At 40.4% G+C, this 18,499-nt stretch overlaps 1 protein-coding gene, 1 long non-coding RNA gene and 1 pseudogene across 5 annotated transcripts in view; 1 reads left to right on the forward strand and 2 right to left on the reverse strand.

Annotated features, from left to right (window-relative positions):
• The window catches only part of LOC309659503 (ras-related protein Rap-1b pseudogene), a 377,624-nt pseudogene that overhangs the window by 284,610 nt on the left and 74,515 nt on the right, over positions 1–18,499 (reverse strand). The window lies entirely within an intron of this gene.
• Positions 1,961–17,477, forward strand: LOC309659516. Its single transcript, XR_014262853.1, has 2 exons — positions 1,961–7,547; positions 8,878–17,477. It is a non-coding gene; the product is annotated as an uncharacterized lncRNA (long non-coding RNA).
• ACAD11 (acyl-CoA dehydrogenase family member 11) overlaps positions 17,102–18,499 on the reverse strand; it is a 103,363-nt gene continuing 101,965 nt past the window's right edge. For all 3 annotated transcript variants that reach the window (XM_082459244.1, XM_082459243.1, XM_082459245.1), the window contains one exon: positions 17,102–18,355. In XM_082459244.1, the coding sequence (XP_082315370.1) occupies positions 18,241–18,355 (115 nt within the window). In that variant the 3' untranslated portion in view covers positions 17,102–18,240. The remainder of the gene's footprint in view (positions 18,356–18,499) is intronic.

Here is an 18,499-nt window from a genome sequence, read left to right on the forward strand (position 1 = left end):
GATGACTTCTAAGAATTTTGATACTGTTGTCTCACAAATAACTGGACTTATCATGAAACAGACTCTTTCTATCCTCCACTGTAGTGGGAACATCCAGGACTCTATCCTGCTCATCAGCACTTTCCTATTGCTAGTGTTTACTGCATACGTTGTTTAATATATCATCTAGCATTTAGAGCAAAGAATTTCACATCTGGACCATCCATAACTTCCAAATTCAGGGAGTAAAAGATGAGGCTGGGTTACTGTGGGCTCCAGGGCCCCACGAATACAGGACGTAGGATGGCCAGTTTAAAAAGTTTGTTTTTCCATATGGCTTACAAAAGAAAATGTGTACATTTCCATCATTTTAGCCCAGCTTAGGGAAATGACTTTGTAAGAGTAGATAAAGGCCCCAGAACTGTTAATGGAAAGTCTCAGTTATACATACAAAGAATGTTTATGCCTATATATTTTTAAAGATTTCTTTTGTTACTTATTTATTTATTTTTGGCTGCGTCGGGTCAGTTGTGGCACAGGGAATCTTTCATTGTGGCGCATGGGCTTCTTTCTAGTTGTGGCACACGGGTTTTCTCTCTCTAGTTGTGGTGTGTGGGTTCCAGGGCGCGAGGGCTCTGTAGTTTGCGTCACGCAGCCTCTCTAGTTGAGGCGTGAGAGCTCAGTAGTTGTGGCGCCTGGGCTTATTTGCCCCATGGCATGTGGGATCTTAGTTCCCTGACCAGGGATCGAACCTGTGTCCCCTGCATTGGAAGGCGGATTCTTTATCATCACTGGACCACCAAGGAAGTCCCATATGCCTATATTTTTCAACACTGAAAAGGTGTATGGCTTGCATAACAATGTTATGTGATTACTGTGTATAAATTTTTGACAATTTTCAGTTACTCTCCAATGACATATAATAAAATTCAATATCTGTGAGGGAATATTTGCCTCATTCCCTGGCCCCTGTCAAGTGTGGCAATGTCTGTGAACAGGAGAAGAGGAACCCCATGTCCTCAATCTCTTTATTTCAGGGAAAGGCTTATGAAGCTGTGTGGCTTGAGTCATTGAAGAAATGAGTCATTTGTCTTCAGAAAAAAAGGTCGTATGGAAGTAATTCTACAAATATTTGGTTGTGCATAAATTTAGATACTTAAGCTCAAACCCCACCCTTACACACTGATATTGTACAGGACTCCAAACAGCCCCTTGTATGCATCTGTTTGGTGTCCCAGCATTCCAAGACAAGAAATGGAGCATATCCTCTGGCTTTAAATGCAAGAGTTGGCCAGAGACAATCTTGTTAGCTCTAAAACAAGCAAGATGAGTTCAGGGTATTTATGCACCTCTTGAGTTTAGAGCAGAAAACTGTATCATTTGCTACAGAGCTGGATGATACCACACTCTTCATGTGACCAGGACTGTCCTAGAACAGCTTGGCATGGTAGAAAACCTTTGCAGTCAGACCTTATTACATTGAATACTGACAAATGCACACCTCCAGGCAGGAGTGTAGAAGCATGGAAGAGGCCAAAACAGGGGGAAAAAAGGCAATTTGGGGAAAACAAAGAAGGAAGAAGAAAACATTGGAAAAGAAAACTATTGTTAGTTAATACCCTCAGAGATAAACATTGCATCCACAAAACAGCAGGATGCCACTTTAAAAAATACTTTTATTCAGAGAATTAAAACCAGGTCTTGTACATTTTAAAAAATTAAAATAGCAGAAATGAAAAACCATGAGAGACAAAGTTGACCTTGAGAGATAAAGTTGAGGAAATTTCCTTAAGAAACAGTAAAAAGATGGAGATAGAAAAACAGGAATAAAAGTTAAGCAAGAGGCCCAGCCCAGGAGGCCCATTATCCAAAAAACTTAGATCCAGAAAGAGATACTAGTTTTTTAAAGTAGATGTTATGGACTGAATTTATGTCGTTTCCCCATCCCCCCACCCCCCCCACCCCCACCCCCGCCAAATTCTTATGTTGAAATCCTAATCTTCAAGATGATGGAATTAGGGTGGAGCCCTCATGAATGTGATTAGTGCTCTTATAAAAGGGACCCCAGAGAGTTTTTTCTGCCAAGTGAGAACATAGTGAGAATGCAGCATTTGGAAACCAGAAACAACCCTCAACAGATGCTGAATCTGTCCGTGCCTTGATCTTGGACTTCCAGCTTACATAACTGTGAGAAATAAAGTATGTTTAAGCCACTCAGTATATGGTGTTTTGTTATAGCAGCCCGAGCTGCCTAAAATGAGCAGAGAACAAAATCAAAAAGTCAAACTTTCCCAGTGCCCAGCCCAATGGATGAAAATAAACCCTGACACATTCATGTCATTGTGAAATTTTACAATATGGAAACAAGAAGTTCCTATAAGCTTCCAGGGTGTGGCAGGAGAAGGGGAGAACATTTCTCAGAAAGGAACAAGAATCAGAATAGCCTGGATTTCTCAATAATACTGAATGTTAGAAGACAAGGAGGTGATGCCTTCAAAAGCCTAAAGGAAAATGATTTCCCAGCCTAAGATTCTAGATCCAGCCACACTACCAATTAAATGAAGGGGGGGGGGGCGGAATTAAGACATTTCCAAATACACAGGGTCTCCCATAAATGTTTTGTAAGAAGCTCCTGAAGGATGTTTTCCACCAAAGTTGGGTAACCAATAAAGCAAGGTGGGATTCTCCAAATGGTGGTGAAAAGAGATCCTAAAGTAAGGCAACAGCTTGCAGCTGACTTAGAGCATGACCAGACTGGAACAGGCCAGAGCAGACCAGAGGCTCAGGGAACAAATTCTTCAAGAAGATGAAACTGATAGACAACCTACGTGTTTGAACATTGTAAGAGGAAGGAGGTTGATGTACCTGAGGAAAAGTTTAGAAGAGCTGGACAGCAAAATAACATTGTACATATGACCTGTAAGATTCTGACTGGTACTTACATAATTATAATGCCACCATGATTATATTGGGAGAATAGAAATGCAGGAAGGATGTGTGTGGGAGTGTAAGTTTGGTAGGAGAGAAGATGAAAGACAACTGAATAATGGCTAAACTAGAAAAAAATCAAGGATTAGCAATATACCAGAGTATATATGAATAACAGTATTTTATCCAGATCAAATTCCCCAAGTGTGGTCATTGTATTATGGATAAATGACATGATGTCTGCAACTAACTGTCAAATAGCACAGAGAGAGGGAGAGAGAGAGGGAGAGAAAGAGAAAGGAATGTGGATCTAGATAAGGATATTTGGGTGTTCATTTTACTCTTCCTGCAACTTTTCTGAAGGTTTGAAATTTTTCAAAATAAAAACTGGGAGATGAGTAGTAGCATACTTGCATTATTTAGAAGTAGATAGCCATGTTTATCAATTAGCTTAAAAGTTTTAAAGTGTTTGCCTACGAGAATGGGAAGTTAGCATGTTGGAAGGGTGGGAAGGAGGAACCACTGATGTTTTCATGACTAGCTTTGAACAGTGATTTGACTGTTGAACTCAGACATGTACACCTTTGATTAAAAATAAAAACTAAATTAACAAATCAATACATATTAAAGGGAAATTAAAAATCAGTAAAACCAAAACTTTTAAAAAGCAGCTTTTTTATGGAAAGCATGGAAAGATATCCCATGCTCTTGGTTTGGAAGAATTAATATTGTTAAAATGGCCATACTACCCAAAGCAATCTACAGATTTAATGCAATCCCTATCAAATTACCCAGGACATTTTTCACAGAGCTAGAACAAATAATCCTAAAATTTATATGGAACCATGAAAGACCCAGAATTGCCAAAGCAATCCTGAGGAAAATGAACAAAGCTGAAGGCAAAACACTCTCAGACTTCAGACAGTTACAAAGCTACAGTAATCAAAACAATGTGGTATTGGCATAAAAACAGACATATGGATCAATGGAACAGACTAGAGAGCCCCAGAAATAAACCCACACACCTACTGTCAATCAATCTTAGACAAAGGAGACAAGACTGTACAATAGAGAAAAGACAGTCTCTTCAGCAAGTGGTATTGGGGAAGCTGGACAGCCTTATGTAAATCAATGAAGTTAGAACACTCCCTCAAATCATACAAAAAAATAAACTCAAAATGGCTTACGACATGTCACCATAAAACTCCTAGAAAGACTTAAATATACGACATGTCACCATAAAACTCATAGGCAAAACATTCTCTGACATAAATTGTACCAATGTTTTCTTAGGTCAGTCTCCTAAGGCAATAGAAATAAAAGCAAAAATAAACAAATGGAACTTAATTAAAGTTATAAGCTTTTGAACAGCAAAGGAAACCATAAACAAGATGAAAAGACAACCTACGGACTGGGAGAAAATATTTGCAAATGATGCAACTGACAAGGGATTAATTTCCAAAATATAAAAACAGCTCATACAACTCAATATCGAAGAAACAAATGACCCAATCAAGAAATGGGCAGAAGACTTAGACATTTCTCCAAAGAAGACATACAGATGGCCAACAGACACTTGAAAAGATGCTCCACATCGATAATTATTAGAGAATTGCAAATCAAAACTACAGTGAGGTACCACCTCACACTGGTCAGAATGGCCATCATCAAAAAGTCTATAAACAATACATGCTGGAGAGGGTGTGGAGAAAAGGAAACCCTCTTGCACTGTTGGTGGGAATGTTAATTGGTGCAGCCACTGTGGAGAATTGTATGGAAATTCCTTAAAAATCTAAAAAATGGAGCTACCATACAATATGGCAGTCCCACTCCTAGGCATATATCTGGAGAAAACTCTAATTTGAAATGATACATGCACCCCAATGTTCATAGCAGCACTATTTACAATAGCCAAGACATAGAAGCAACCTAAATGTCCATCTACAGATGAATGGATAAAGAAGATGTGGTACATATCTATACCTACAATGGAATACTACTCAGCCATAGAAAAGAATGAAATAATGCCATTTGCAGCAACATGGGTGGACCTAGAGATTATCACACGAAGTGAAGTAAGTCAGAGAAAGACAAATATCATATGATATCACATATATGGAATCTAAAATATGATAGGGACTTCCCTAGTGGTCCAGTGGTTACAACTTTGCCTTCCAATGCAGGGGGTGTGGGTTCAATCCCTGGTCAGGGAGCTAAGATCCCACATGCCTCACAGCCAAAAAAAAAAAAAAACAACCAAAAACATAAAACAGAAGCAGTATTGTAAGAAATTCAATAAAGACCTTAAAAGTGTTCACATCAAAAAAAAATCTTAAAATAAATAAATATGATACAAATGAACTTATTTACAAATAAAAATATCACTTATATGTGGAATCTAAAATATGATACAAATGAACTTATTTGCAAAACAGAAATAGACTCACAGACATAGAAAACAAACTTATGGTTACTGAGGGGGAAAGGGGCAAGGGAGGAATAAATTAGAAATTTGGGATTAACTTATACACACTACTATCTATAAAATAGATAATCAACAAGGACCTACTGTAAAGCACAGGGAACTATATTCAATATCTTATAATAAACTGTAATGGAAAAGAATATGAAAATAGAATATATATATGTATAACTGAGTCACTTTGCTGTACAGCAGAAACTAACACAACATTGTAAATAAACTATACTTCAATTTTTAAAAAAGGTAAAAAAGAAGATTTTGTACATTCAAACTGTGTGGGAAAGACAATAGAAAAAATATTATCCACAACAACTAAAGGAACAAAATATTTAGGAATAACTTTAACATGAAATGTGCAAGATTTCTATGAAGACTAGCCCTCTACAGAGGGACATAGAGGAATTATGGAACAGGTAGACATGTCTTATTCCTGGGGAGGATGATTCGATATTGTAGAGGTGTCAGTTGTCCCTAAAGTAAACTCAATGCAATCTCAGTCAAAATCCCAACAAAATGATTTTATGGCTCACTTGTGAGAATACTATAGAGCTACAAGAAAGAAATTGGATAACGAATTGCTCAACCAGATTTTAAAATATATTAAAAAGCTACAGAAAATTAAAACTGTGTGGCATAGGCACTGTAAACAAAAGGTCAACAGAAGCAAACAAACTATCAGTCCAAGTACATGATAGACAGCGTGTGGTAAAGATGGCCTGTCCACTAGACATGTGTGTGGGGGGGTTGAGAGAGGAGAAATGGATTAATCAAGCAACTGGCTAGCCTTCGTATAGATACCTCCTCCCATAAGAAAGGATCCACAGAGTGGCCCTACCTCATTTACTTACATGCACGTATATCCCAGCTACGTCAAACGTTTAAAGTGAAAAATAAAACTTATAAAATCCATTAAATAAAAGAGTGACTCTTCAATCCTAGCCAGTTGCCACACCAAGCCATGAGCATCGTCCTTGATTTCAGCCTCTTTCTCACCACGTTGCTTTCAATTAACTGCGTTTTGTTTCTTCTACACCTTAAATATCTCTAGAGTCTATCTCCAGTCTGTCTCCCCATTGTGAAGCCCTCCAACAAGTTGCCTTGGTTCAGGGCAACAGGATCCTACCTGGTGTCTGACTTCTAACATGGTTCGAGTCCAATCCATTTTTCATGGAGCAACAATTCTAAAACCAGGTATGACCTTTTTGATCCCATGTTCAATGCCCTTCCATGACTCCTCACTTCTCTCAGGACCAAGTCCAGTGGCTCGTCTTTGGCCCTGCAGCCCTTCATACTTCAGCCCCTTCTCTCTCTGGCATCATCTCTCCTACTACCTCTGTATCATTCCAAAAATAGTGAACTTCTCAGTTTCTAGAGCTTGCCAGCCTTTTCCCCAAAACCTTCCCATATACTGTTCCACCCAGAACATTTCTCCCACACCTCTTGTTCTTAAGGTCTGGGAACCTCCAGTGATCCCCTGATATCGTGGACTCCACTAATGAAATAATTGTATTTACTTGACCATCTCCCCATAAGAAGTAAGTTTTGTGTGTGCCGGGATCATGTCTGTCTTGTCCATCTTAGATCCCCCAGAATTTAGTATTATATCTAGAACATAACAGGCATGCCATAAGTACTTGATGAATGAATTGAACTGTGCTTGTATAAATCTGTTTTTCATAATTAAAAAAAAAAACAACCAAATTCACATGGTATAAAATTGACGGTAACAGCAAACAGCAACTTTTACCAATTGGCATTAATAGAGCCCCAGGCTGGGTCTGAGCCAGTGCTGCGTAGGCTGTTTACAAAATTACAAATTCCTGTTCCAGGGCAGTCTCTTCTGACGTCTAGGTGTTGGGTTGGCCAAAAAGTTTTTTTGGGTTTTTTCCATAAGATGTTACAGAAAAAACCAAACGAACTTTTTGGCCAACCCAATATTTTCAACAATGCCAGCTGCTCAGAATCTGATCCCCTGAGGTTTGGGACTGGGACTAGAGGTCCCAAATGAGGAGAAATCCCACCTGTGATCCTCTTTTGCTTCCTGCTTCTAGGTCCTTCAGCTGAAGTTGCTTCAGACTCATCTTGTGCACTGTCCTCGACTTTCTACAGTGGAAATGGGGTCTTAGAAATTCTAAAAATATTTTCCATCATTTTCCACGTTAAGTACCAGTTTATTTTCTCAAGATTGTGTGATTGATGAAAACCTGGCATTTTCTTGTAGAAATGGGTGGTAGTTTTAGGTTAAGGGAGTTGTCAGCTGACGGAAAGACCTCCTGAGGGCAAGGACAACATGGGTCTGTGGGCAAGTGCATCCCCAGGGGCACTCAGGAAGGACTGGGGGAATTGCCTGGGACCAGGGTGTTCTCTGCCTCGGCTCTAAAATTAATCTGGTGTTCTCTCAATTCCAGTTGGTCTAATGTCGTGTTGCTTCACCTAGATAGAAATACAAAGTCCTTTTGATTTAATACTTTAAAGAATCATGAGGCACCAACACTGAATAGGAAGGAACTATTTTAAGTCCCTCAGCACTCATGCTCCACTTGGAGCAAATGGCAAAGCTTCTGTGACTGGTGGCTTCTGCCTCTCTTTTCTTCTGTATGGCTTTTCAAACTTTGTCAGCAAAAGAGAGGTTAAAAAGAACAAATAAAATCATTAACTAATTACGTGAGGGTCACAACATATTATGCGCTTGCCTGTCAAATTATTTACTCCTTTGGGATTTGGTCCAGCTGTCTTGATGGATTGGCAGGAGACTTCTTGCAAAGAGGTTTCAAATGGATTTGGAATTTAAATCTAACTTCAAGCAAAGCGGTCAGAGAGACTGCCAGGGTCCACAGGTCTGGGGGGGGGGGGTCTGGCCTGAGGTCACGTGTGAGAGCTGGCTGTGAATGGAGGCTTGTGTGCTGTCAGCACTCGGAGAAGGGAGCCTGCCCTTGTAGGCACTGAACATCCACACCTGATGAGTGGGCCGTCCCTCCAGCTTCATTCACGGCTTAGTCCGTGAGTAGCAGAAAGTTTGTTTAGCATCTTGGAGACAGATAACAGGAGTTGTGATGGACTAAATGGAATGAAATGCAGCAAGTAATCCATTTGGGGGCCATCTCCCCTCAAGCCAAAAGCCTCATCATAAACAATTTTCAGAAGATGGGTTGGGAGAGAATAATTGATGATCACAGCTTGAATTCTATAAAAAGTATTGTCTCCATTTCCCATGACAAGATCATCATTAATTTCCACCAAGTGGGGTGGACTCTGCACACAAATCAACTGTGTGACCTCAAGAGACTGAGTTTACACCCTTCTATTTCCGTGTATTAGAGCCAAGCGTTTTTCCTACTTGGAAACCCTAACTGCCCTGAACAAACAGCAATTTTCCCTCACATGATCTTCAGGAATGGTTTACCACAAGACCCTTGGTAAACTAGAGATGCTTAGCAGTTCCTGTCATGATGAGTTTGTTTTGTTTGTTTGTTTTTTTCGAACTACAGGAAATGCACTGGAGTTAACTTTTTCCTGCACCAGACAAAAGCATAGAAGATATAAAAACACTACCTTCCCTTAGCTACAGTAGTAAACGGTGGTTTTGGCTGCTGAGCATCTGTTCTCTGTATCTAATGCCTCAAGGCCTTTCCTGCACTGCGTGTGATTGGCTGGTTGGTGTCTCAGTAACCTCCTGGCCAGGACAGTAGCCACTGGCCACGTGTGACTACTGAGCACTTGAAATGTATCTGAGAAACTAAATTTTTAATTTCATTTTAATTAATTTGTTTAAGTTTAAAAACTGATGCTCAATTCAGTTTTTGAAAACTTATAAATGTGTTTGGAACAATTCAAGTATGTGGATCTACTTTTTCAACTATAAATTTTATGAAACCCACAGACAGTTAACTTTTTACAGTTCAAGTATTTCCATTGAAAAGTTAGCTTCCAAATTGAGATGTGTTGTAAATGTAAAATATACTCTGGATTTTGGGGGGAAAAGTGCAAAATATCTTACTGGTAATTTTTTATATTGATTACATGTTGAAATGATAATATTTGGGTATATTAGGTTAAATAAAATATATTGTTAAAATTAATTTCTCAGGTTTCTTTGTACTTCTTTAAATGTGGCACTAGACAATTTAAAATCACACATGTGGCAGGCACTATATTTCTCTTTTCTCTCCCTGTTCCAAGACAGGCCCCAGTGGCCTGTGAGCTGAGCTTGGCCAACCAGCCGCTCCTCAGAGCCTGATCGGGTGAGGCAGCGGACGAGGCACAGACTGAGTTGGGGGAGGCCAAGGGAGGTCAGCCCTGCTTGTCGGTCACTCTCCCTCCCTGTGTCCTTTCCTGGTGAGACCCTCCAGGCTTTCTTGGTCTTCTGCTTCCATGCCCACCTAGCAGATTCCCTTTAGCACACATTAGCCAGTCTCTTCCCGGGGTTTTCAGCCAGACACCCGAAAACAGATCTGACCAGAATTTGAAGGGAGTGAGTCTCTAGGCCCTCATTTCTCCAGAATCCCTGGTGCATCAGTTATCACTGAAGTCACCATCACCAGCACTGGATTGGGGCTGGGCTGGGGCAGCTCAAACTCCTCAGGGGATTCTGATGCTCAGTCAGGATTGAGAAGCATGGCTTTAGAGCATCTTCTTTTAAGAAACTGCATGGCCAGTGAGTAAACAAGAGCTTGTGCTACCATACTTCTGATGGAAAGGAAAGCAAAGTTCCTGGGATCCCTGCACTCCAGCAGTCAACAGATGTTTAGTGAGGATTTATTAAGCACTCCCTGGGCATTGTTCTAGACACTAAGTGTGTAGCAGTGAGACAAACACACAAGTATACTTCTTATTGGGAAATGGGGGGATAATAAGCCAAATAAAAAAGAAAGATACATAGTATGTTACAAGATGGACATTCTCAGGAGAAAGCCAAACCAGGGAAGGGGGTAAGGAGTGTGTGCATGTGTGTGTGTATGTGTGTGTGTGTGTTAGAAGGGCAGAGACATTTAGATAGGGTGATCACAGAGGGAACACCTAGAATGTTACATTTACAGGAAGGGAGCAAGCCTTGAGAATGTGGTGTTGGGCCACCCCCAACTTGTGAGGCTGAAGGCTGCTCAAGGCTTCTGGACGCTGGAAGCTGTTGCCCACAAGGAGCAGTGGTCCTGATGGGGAGGGGAGGGGGAGGGGGGGTCAGAGTCTGTGTGAGGACATGATGAGACCCTTGCCTTAATGACATTCTCTACTTTGTATAACTGAAACTTGAATTCACTTTTGTCGGTTTAAGGGATCACAAAAGAATTTATGTAGCTTCTAGACCAGATACCGTTTGTGGCCAGGTGGATGCCCTACTTCACCCAAAATATTCCTTGCTAAGAAGGGACTTCAGGGCTTCCCTACGTGAGGGTCACAACATATTATGCGCTTGCCTGTCAAATTATTTACTCCTTTGGGATTTGGTCCAGCTGTCTTGATGGGTTGGCAGGAGACTTCTTGCAAAGAGGTTTCAAATGGATTTGGAATTTAAATCTAACTTCAAGCAAAGCGGTCAGAGAGACTGCTTTGGTTAAGAATCCACCTGCCAAAGCAGGGGACATGGGTCCAAGCCCTGGTCCAGGAAGATCCCACATGCTGCGGAGCAACTAACCCTGTGTACCACAAATACTGACCTGCGCTCTAGAGCCCGTGAGCTACAACTCCTGAGCCCACACACCACAACTACTGAAGCCTGCAGGCCTAGAGCCCGTGCTCCGCAACAAGAGAAGCCACCAAAATGAGAAGCCCGTGCACCGCAACAGAGTAGCCCCCACTTGCCGCAACTAGAGAAAGCCCATGCGCAGCAACAAAGACCCAACGCAGCCAAAAATAAATAAATACATAAAATTTATTAAAAAAAAAAAAAAAAAAGGAGGGATCTCAGCCTCTCACTGGAGGCTGCATGTTTTCAGCCAGCTGACCAGGAGCTGGGGTCTTCTTCAATCCCTAGCCAGCAGCACCCACTTGACTACCAGGGTACCTCTAATCCTGGCCTGCACAGGAGGATGTGGACTTGAGGCTCACGTCTGTCTGTCTGTCCAAGTGGACTGGGCCTGTGTGCCTAGGGACAGGTAGCCTTTTAACAGTTGGGTTTTGATCTGTTTTTCATGCATGCAAGTAATCAAAGTTAAAACTAGAGTAGCCTAATTTCCTGGGAGTAGGTGGAGAGCCTTCCTCTGTACAGAGTGAGGAAGGTTTGGAATCAATAGTCCAGGTCTGTTGGGATAAGTGAGAAAACACAGGAATGTTCTTTTTGCACATTTGTTTCTCATAAGAGTGCCCTATTTTAACAGGAAACAATATATATCGTTTCTAATTTTTAAAAAAATCTGGGGCATCCGAGGAACAGCAGAAGGCCGGTATGGCTGGTATGCAGTAAGGAAAAACCAGTAGAAAAGGAAGTCAGAGAGGCCAGGGCAGGGGGGCGAGGAGGCATCTGCAGCCTCCACTTTCACTAGTTTAAAAGAGTGAAACGAATCCAAATCGGAAAAGAAGTAAAGCTGTCACTATTTGCAGATGACATGATACTATACATAGAGAATCCTAAAGATGCTACCAGAAAACTCCTAGAGCTAATCAATGAATTTGGTAAAGTAGCAGGATACAAAATTAATGCACAGAAATCTCTTGCATTTCTATACACTAATGACGAAAAATCTGAAAGTGAAATTAAGAAAACACTCCCGTTTACCATTGCAACAAAAAGAATAAAATATCTAGGAATAAACCTACCTAAGGAGACAAAAGACCTGTATGCAGAAAATTATAAGACACTGATGAAAGAAATTAAAGATGATACAAATAGATGGAGAGATATACCATGTTCCTGGATTGGAAGAATCAACATTGTGAAAAAGACTCTACTACCCAAAGCAATCTACAGATTCAATGCAATCCCTATCAAACTACCACTGGCATTTTTCACAGAACTAGAACAAAAAATTTCACAATTTGTATGGAAACACAAAAGACCCCGAATAGCCAAAGCAATCTTGAGAACGAAAAATGGAGCTGGGGGAATCAGGCTCCCTGACTTCAGACTATATTACAAAGCTACAGTAATCAAGACAGTTTGGTACTGGCACAAAAACAGAAATATAGATCAATGGAACAGGATAGAAAGCCCAGAGATAAGCCCACACACATATGGTCACCTTATCTTTGATAAAGGAGGCAAGAATATACAGTGGAGAAAAGACAGCCTCTTCAATAAGTGGTGCTGGGAAAATTGGACAGGTACATGTAAAAGTATGAAATTAGAACACTCCCTGACACCATGCACAAAAATAAACTCAAAATGGATTAAAGACCTAAGTGTAAGGGCAGACACTATCAAACTCTTAGAGGAAAACATAGGCAGAACAGTCTATGACATACATCACAGCAAGATTCTTTTTGACCCAGCTTCCAGAGAAATGGAAATAAGAACACAAATAAACAAATGGGACCTAATGAAACTTAAAAGCTTTTGCACAGCAAAGGAAACCATAAACAAGACCAAAAGACAGCCCTCAGAATGGGAGAAAATATTTGCAAATGAAGCAACTGACAAAGGATTAATCTCCAAGATTTACAAGCAGCTCATGCAGCTCAATAACAAAAAAAACAAACAACCCAATCCAAAAATGGGCAGAAGACCTAAATAGACATTTCTCCAAAGAAGATATACAGATTGCCAACAGACACATGAAAGAATGCTCAACATCATTAATCATTAGAGAAATGCAAATCAAAACTACAATGAGATATCATCTCACACTGATCAGAATGGCCATCATCAAAAAATCTAGAAACAATAAATGCTGGAGAGGGTGTGGAGGAAAGGGAACACTCTTGCACTGTTGGTGGGAATGTAAATTGATACAGCCACTATGGAGAACAGTATGGAGGTTCTTTAAAAAACTAAAAATAGAACTACCATACGACCCAGCAATCCCACTACTGGGCATATACCCTGAGAAAACCATAATTCAAAAAGAGTCATGTACCAAAATGTTCATTGCAGCTCTATTTACAATAGCCAGGACATGGAAGCAACCTAAATGTCCATCGACAGATGAATGGATAAAGAAGATGTGGCACATATATACAATGGAATATTACTCAGCCATAAAAAGAAATGAAATGGAGGTATTTGTAATGAGGTGGATGGAGTTAGAGTCTGTCATACAGAGTGAAGTAAGTCAGAAAGAGAAAAACAAATACAGTATGCTAACACATATATACGGAATCTAAGGGAAAAAAAAAAAAAGCCATGAAGAACCTAGTGGCAAGACGGGAATAAAGACACAGACCTACTAGAGAATGCACTTGAGGATATGGGGAGGGGGAGGGGTAAGATGTGACAGGGTGAGAGAGTGGCATAGACATATATACACTACCAAATGTAAAATAGATAGCTAGTGGGAAGCAGCCACATAGCACAGGGAGATCAGCTCGGTGCTTTGTGACCACCTAGAGGGGTGGGATGGGGAGGGTGGGAGGGAGGGAGATGCAAGAGGGAAGAGATATGGGAACATATTGTATGTGTATAACTGATTCACTTTGTTATAAAGCAGAAGCTAACACACCATTGTAAGGCAATTATACTTCAATATTGAAAAGATGTTTAAAAAATAAAAAAAAGAGTGAAACGAGACTTTCCACCAGCTGGTAACAACCATCGATGCAGCGGGCAAAGGCGCTTCTGGCCACATGCCGTTCTCCACCTGACAGTCAGGCGGGCCCCAGAAAGGCACTGCTCAGGACAATCACCCTTTGTTTCTTCACATACTTTGGGGTGAAGATAAGGCAGATAAAAGCCCTTGTTTCACAGAGCTTATCGCAACCACACTCTTACGCTAGAATGTTTGTGGATTTTCTTCATGATAATCACATAATCACAATGAGAAAGAGATAACAAAAAAAGAAATAAAAATATTGTCAGGATCATAAACCCTGAATGCTCTTTGGATGCCCTGAATTAAGTGAGGACACTTCCCAGAATACTGTTTATTTGGAAAATTCTAACAATTACTGAATGTGACTTTGTTTTTCTTAGTTACTCTGACTTCCCTCTGTACCTCAAGCTGATCACAGCACTCTGGCTGCTTAGGCTGCATTCCACATCAAGAAAATTTAAAAAAGTAAACATGCATTCTCTGAATTGTTAAAATACTCACTAAACACCTATTTCATCAACTGATCTGTCCAAACTGCTGTGCGCCCCACACTGCTGGGGCACTAATATCCCTTTTCAGCCCCAGTGTTTCTCCAGTTACCCGTAACCCACTCTGGGTCTGTTGTCCAACCACTGTGTTCATGGGCTGGTGCTCAGGCTTCTGCTCTGTTCTGTTTGCAGACCTATAAGTAAATGATTTGCCCTCTCAACAACTGCAAATCAGGGACAAGGAGAGCATCCATGCACATGAATTCATTCATTCATACTTTTTTTTGAGTGCATACCAGCCAGGCATGGTTCCAGTACACAAAAAAAGTGGACTCTAGTGAGAAGACAGACCATAAATAAGTAGATATGTCAAGTGATAAGTGCTGTGAAAAGAGTGGCAGGTAAAGAGGCTAGAGAGTGGTGCTAGCAGGTGGTGCTAGTTCAGAGCAAGTGCTCAAGAAAGGACCTTTCAACAAGGTGACTTTGGAGCAGGCATCTGGTAATCTCAGGGTAGGTCTTCCCAGGCAGAGAAAAGAGTGAGAGCCAAGACTCCGAGGCCCAGCTGTGGTGGTCTGGTCTGTTGGAAGCACAGTCCAGAGGCTGTTTGGAGGGAGGCAGGTGGGTGAGCGCAGAGAGGTACTGGGGACAAGCTCAGGTGGATCCTTGTCAGCCAAGGTGAGGGTTAGGGTTTTATTCCTAGTGAGATGGAAAGCCACTGCAGCATTTTGAGAGGTTCAGGCTGGCCGCTATGAGAACAGATCTGAAGCCCAGTTAGAAGACTACCACAGTAATCCAGGCAAAGGGAGAGTGGGGAAATAGGTGCAACAGACAAACATTGGTCCCAAGTGCTAACAGGAGGCCCACTGCTTGGCCTGCACCCCTTCCATTCTGCTTCTTGGGGAGGGATCATCAGGCGCCTGGGAAAAAGAGAGGTCTGGCTGAGGCTACCTGGCTTGACTGAAATCAAGCATTTGTTCATAGCAGTCATTTTCTTAAATACATTTCATTTTATAATATCCTTTATTTAAGAACTTTACTAATTTAAATCCTTCAGAAGCCTGGGTGAGAAGTGCCTTCTTCTGAATTTCCCAGCAACTGTTGTAGCTTAATTCAAGAAAAACGGGAGATGTATTTGTCTGCAAGCCTTATGCAGCCTATCTATTGAATCACCTACATGCTACTATTGGTTTTGCTGCTGTCACCCACTTTATTTTCTTCGACAAAATGCACACATGCCTATGACATGTAAGTAGACCAGAGTTGTGGGAAGAGCTGGAGTGACGTGGACCTGGGGAAAGCCTTGTAAACAGGTTGATGAGGAAATCAGCTCCCCCATGATCAGCTGAAATTTCTCTTGTGTGTTCTTAAGAGGTTAGAACATCAACTCCCAGAGATCCTTAACTGGCTGCTCCTTTGGATAAGCACTGCCACACCTTCTGTGACTGCTTATGTGTAGAGCTTTATGGTGACTTCCTGTCGGGCAGCCACAGCCCCTCCTCCCCTGCTGCTGCCCACACCGCAAATCTTGGTTAAAGCCCTGACTGGTGAGCTCTCCCCTTCTTCCTGCCTTCCTGTGTGGGGTCACCCTGAAGGGCTACTTCTCATTTTACAGCTGTGTGGGTTCAAATTCCTGGCAAACCTGGCTGACTGTCCTGGGTGGACTGCTCAGAGTGACCCACAGTGACAGCCTGAGGAGACCCCAGAAATGGCCCTGCCACTCCCATGTTTACAGTCAGTCATTCACTCACTGTGACTGAGGCATAGTTCCCTTGGTCTTACTTTATCCTTTGGAGACTGGAATTTTCTGTTTCAACAACTTTTACTACTCTTTTTTAACATGATTTTATCTGAATAAATTAAAGGTAGGTGAGAGAGGTGAATATGGATCACATTGGGGGATGGCTGTGGATGTGACAGACATAGATAAAAACAGATCAACTGAAATGAATCAACCACCAATATAGCCAGTTCTTCTCAAAGAAGAAAAAATCATCACAAAATTACAACTACCAGATATAACTTTTAATTCTAATTGTTCAGAAACAATCCTGATTTCTCCTAAGTCGCAGCTTTTAAAACTAGTAATAAGCTTGACCAGCTTGGGTTATAAGATTTTATCCACTTTAAATAAGGATGCCTTATAAAGTACTTTATTGTGGTTCACAAGTATCAAAGTGCTTCTATATGGCTTCAGTGATTCCCACACAAGCCCTCAGTAGATAAGGGTCCTCTAGGTTTAAAAGTTAATCCCAACATACAAAAAGAAATACGAGGTGCAGCGAGGTTAAGGCTCAAAGGCAAATGTTTACAAAGCCCACATGACATGGGCTTCATAAATGTCTGGCCCTAACCCCACTCCAAGATGACATTTAAATAATGATTGAAATAATCTCTACGCATCAATAAATTCATGTGATGTGTATGCTTTCTAATAAAACAGTTTTAAAGCTTTCCAAACTCAAAATACTTTCATTTGAAAATTAAAAAAATTTGCCAGTAACTATTCCAATTCCACAAACTAAAAATGTAATGAGAAACAGGTAAAATTAATTTAAATAATATATTTTATTTAACTCAATATATCCAAAATATTACCATTTCAGCATGTAATCAATATTAAAAAAGTATTAATGAGACATCTAATATTTTTTTCATACTGAGTCTTCAAAATCTGGTATATATTATATACTTTCTTAATTTGGATGTTAAATTTTCATTCAAAATACTTGCTCCGTATTTAGATTTCATAAAATTTATATTTGCAAAAGACAATTCACATACACAAGTTATTCCAAGCATACTTAAAAGTTTTCCAGTAACTGAGTTGAGAATCTATATTTAGATTAATTAAATTTTTAAAAAATCAAAAATTCAGTTCCTCAGTTATGCTGACCACAATTCAGGTGCTCAAGACTTACAACATGGCCCGGGCTGCAGTCCTCGGCAGCGCTGACTTAAAGTGCCCCAATGATGTTGGCTTAGGGTGTTGCTATTAACAGAATGGTGTTCAGAGAACACTGTCTTTAATCTCCTCTCAAAACTGCATAACTTTCTTGTAGGTTAAACTATCCACTGTTAGCATCAACATTTTATACATAATTAAAATTTTTCTTAATTATATTTTCTCATAAGATGCCATGTCCTCTAGTAACAATCGGATTTTATGTATAAATGCTTCCTGTTGAATTATGAAGAGGCTTATAGCAATACAAACTCTAAAATGACCCAATCAGTCATCCATCCTTCTCCAGGGCAAACATTACCACAAAGTGTTAAACCAGCCTCTGAAACCAATGTTAAAAAGGGGATCCCACAATATGTTTTACAAAGTAGTGATTAAATATTCCTTGACTATTTATTTAAATGGAACAATTCCTGAAAGTAAAAAAGTGAAAATATTTTTACGCTATGCTTTAGTTTGCCAATTTATTTCATGATCTCTTTACAAGAGGAGCGTTTAAAAAATAAATGCTATACACTTAGGTGTTAGACTGAATGACAACAGCTATGAAATTTCCTTTTTCACTGAAACCCTTGAAATTACAAGATTTTAAGTGTGACCCTTGAAATGACAAAACCCATTGATTAAAACAGACGCTCAAATCTTTACCAAAGTGAGTAATTAATCCTGTGCTTAAACTGCTGCAAAAGCTGAATGAGATACAAATGCTGGAGCCAATGAATTCTACACCTTGGCCCTCAGGCTTCTGGCTTGGTCCCACAGCTCCATTTTTGCGACTGCCGAGAGGTGAACTTCATCGGGCCCATCTGCTAAGCGCAAAGTTCGCGTTAGGGCATACCTGCAAAAACACAAAGAGCAGGGATGGCAGGACTTATCAAAGAGGAACCTGATGCTTTAACATCAGTCACTCTGATTCTAAGCCAAGATTATTATTGTTTGAAATCTCGCCAAGGCAGTGATAAGAAAATTGCACAGGGAAAAT

This window comes from Balaenoptera physalus (assembly GCF_965194825.1).
Source record: "Balaenoptera physalus genome assembly, chromosome: 4".
Lineage (NCBI taxonomy): Eukaryota > Metazoa > Chordata > Mammalia > Artiodactyla > Balaenopteridae > Balaenoptera > Balaenoptera physalus.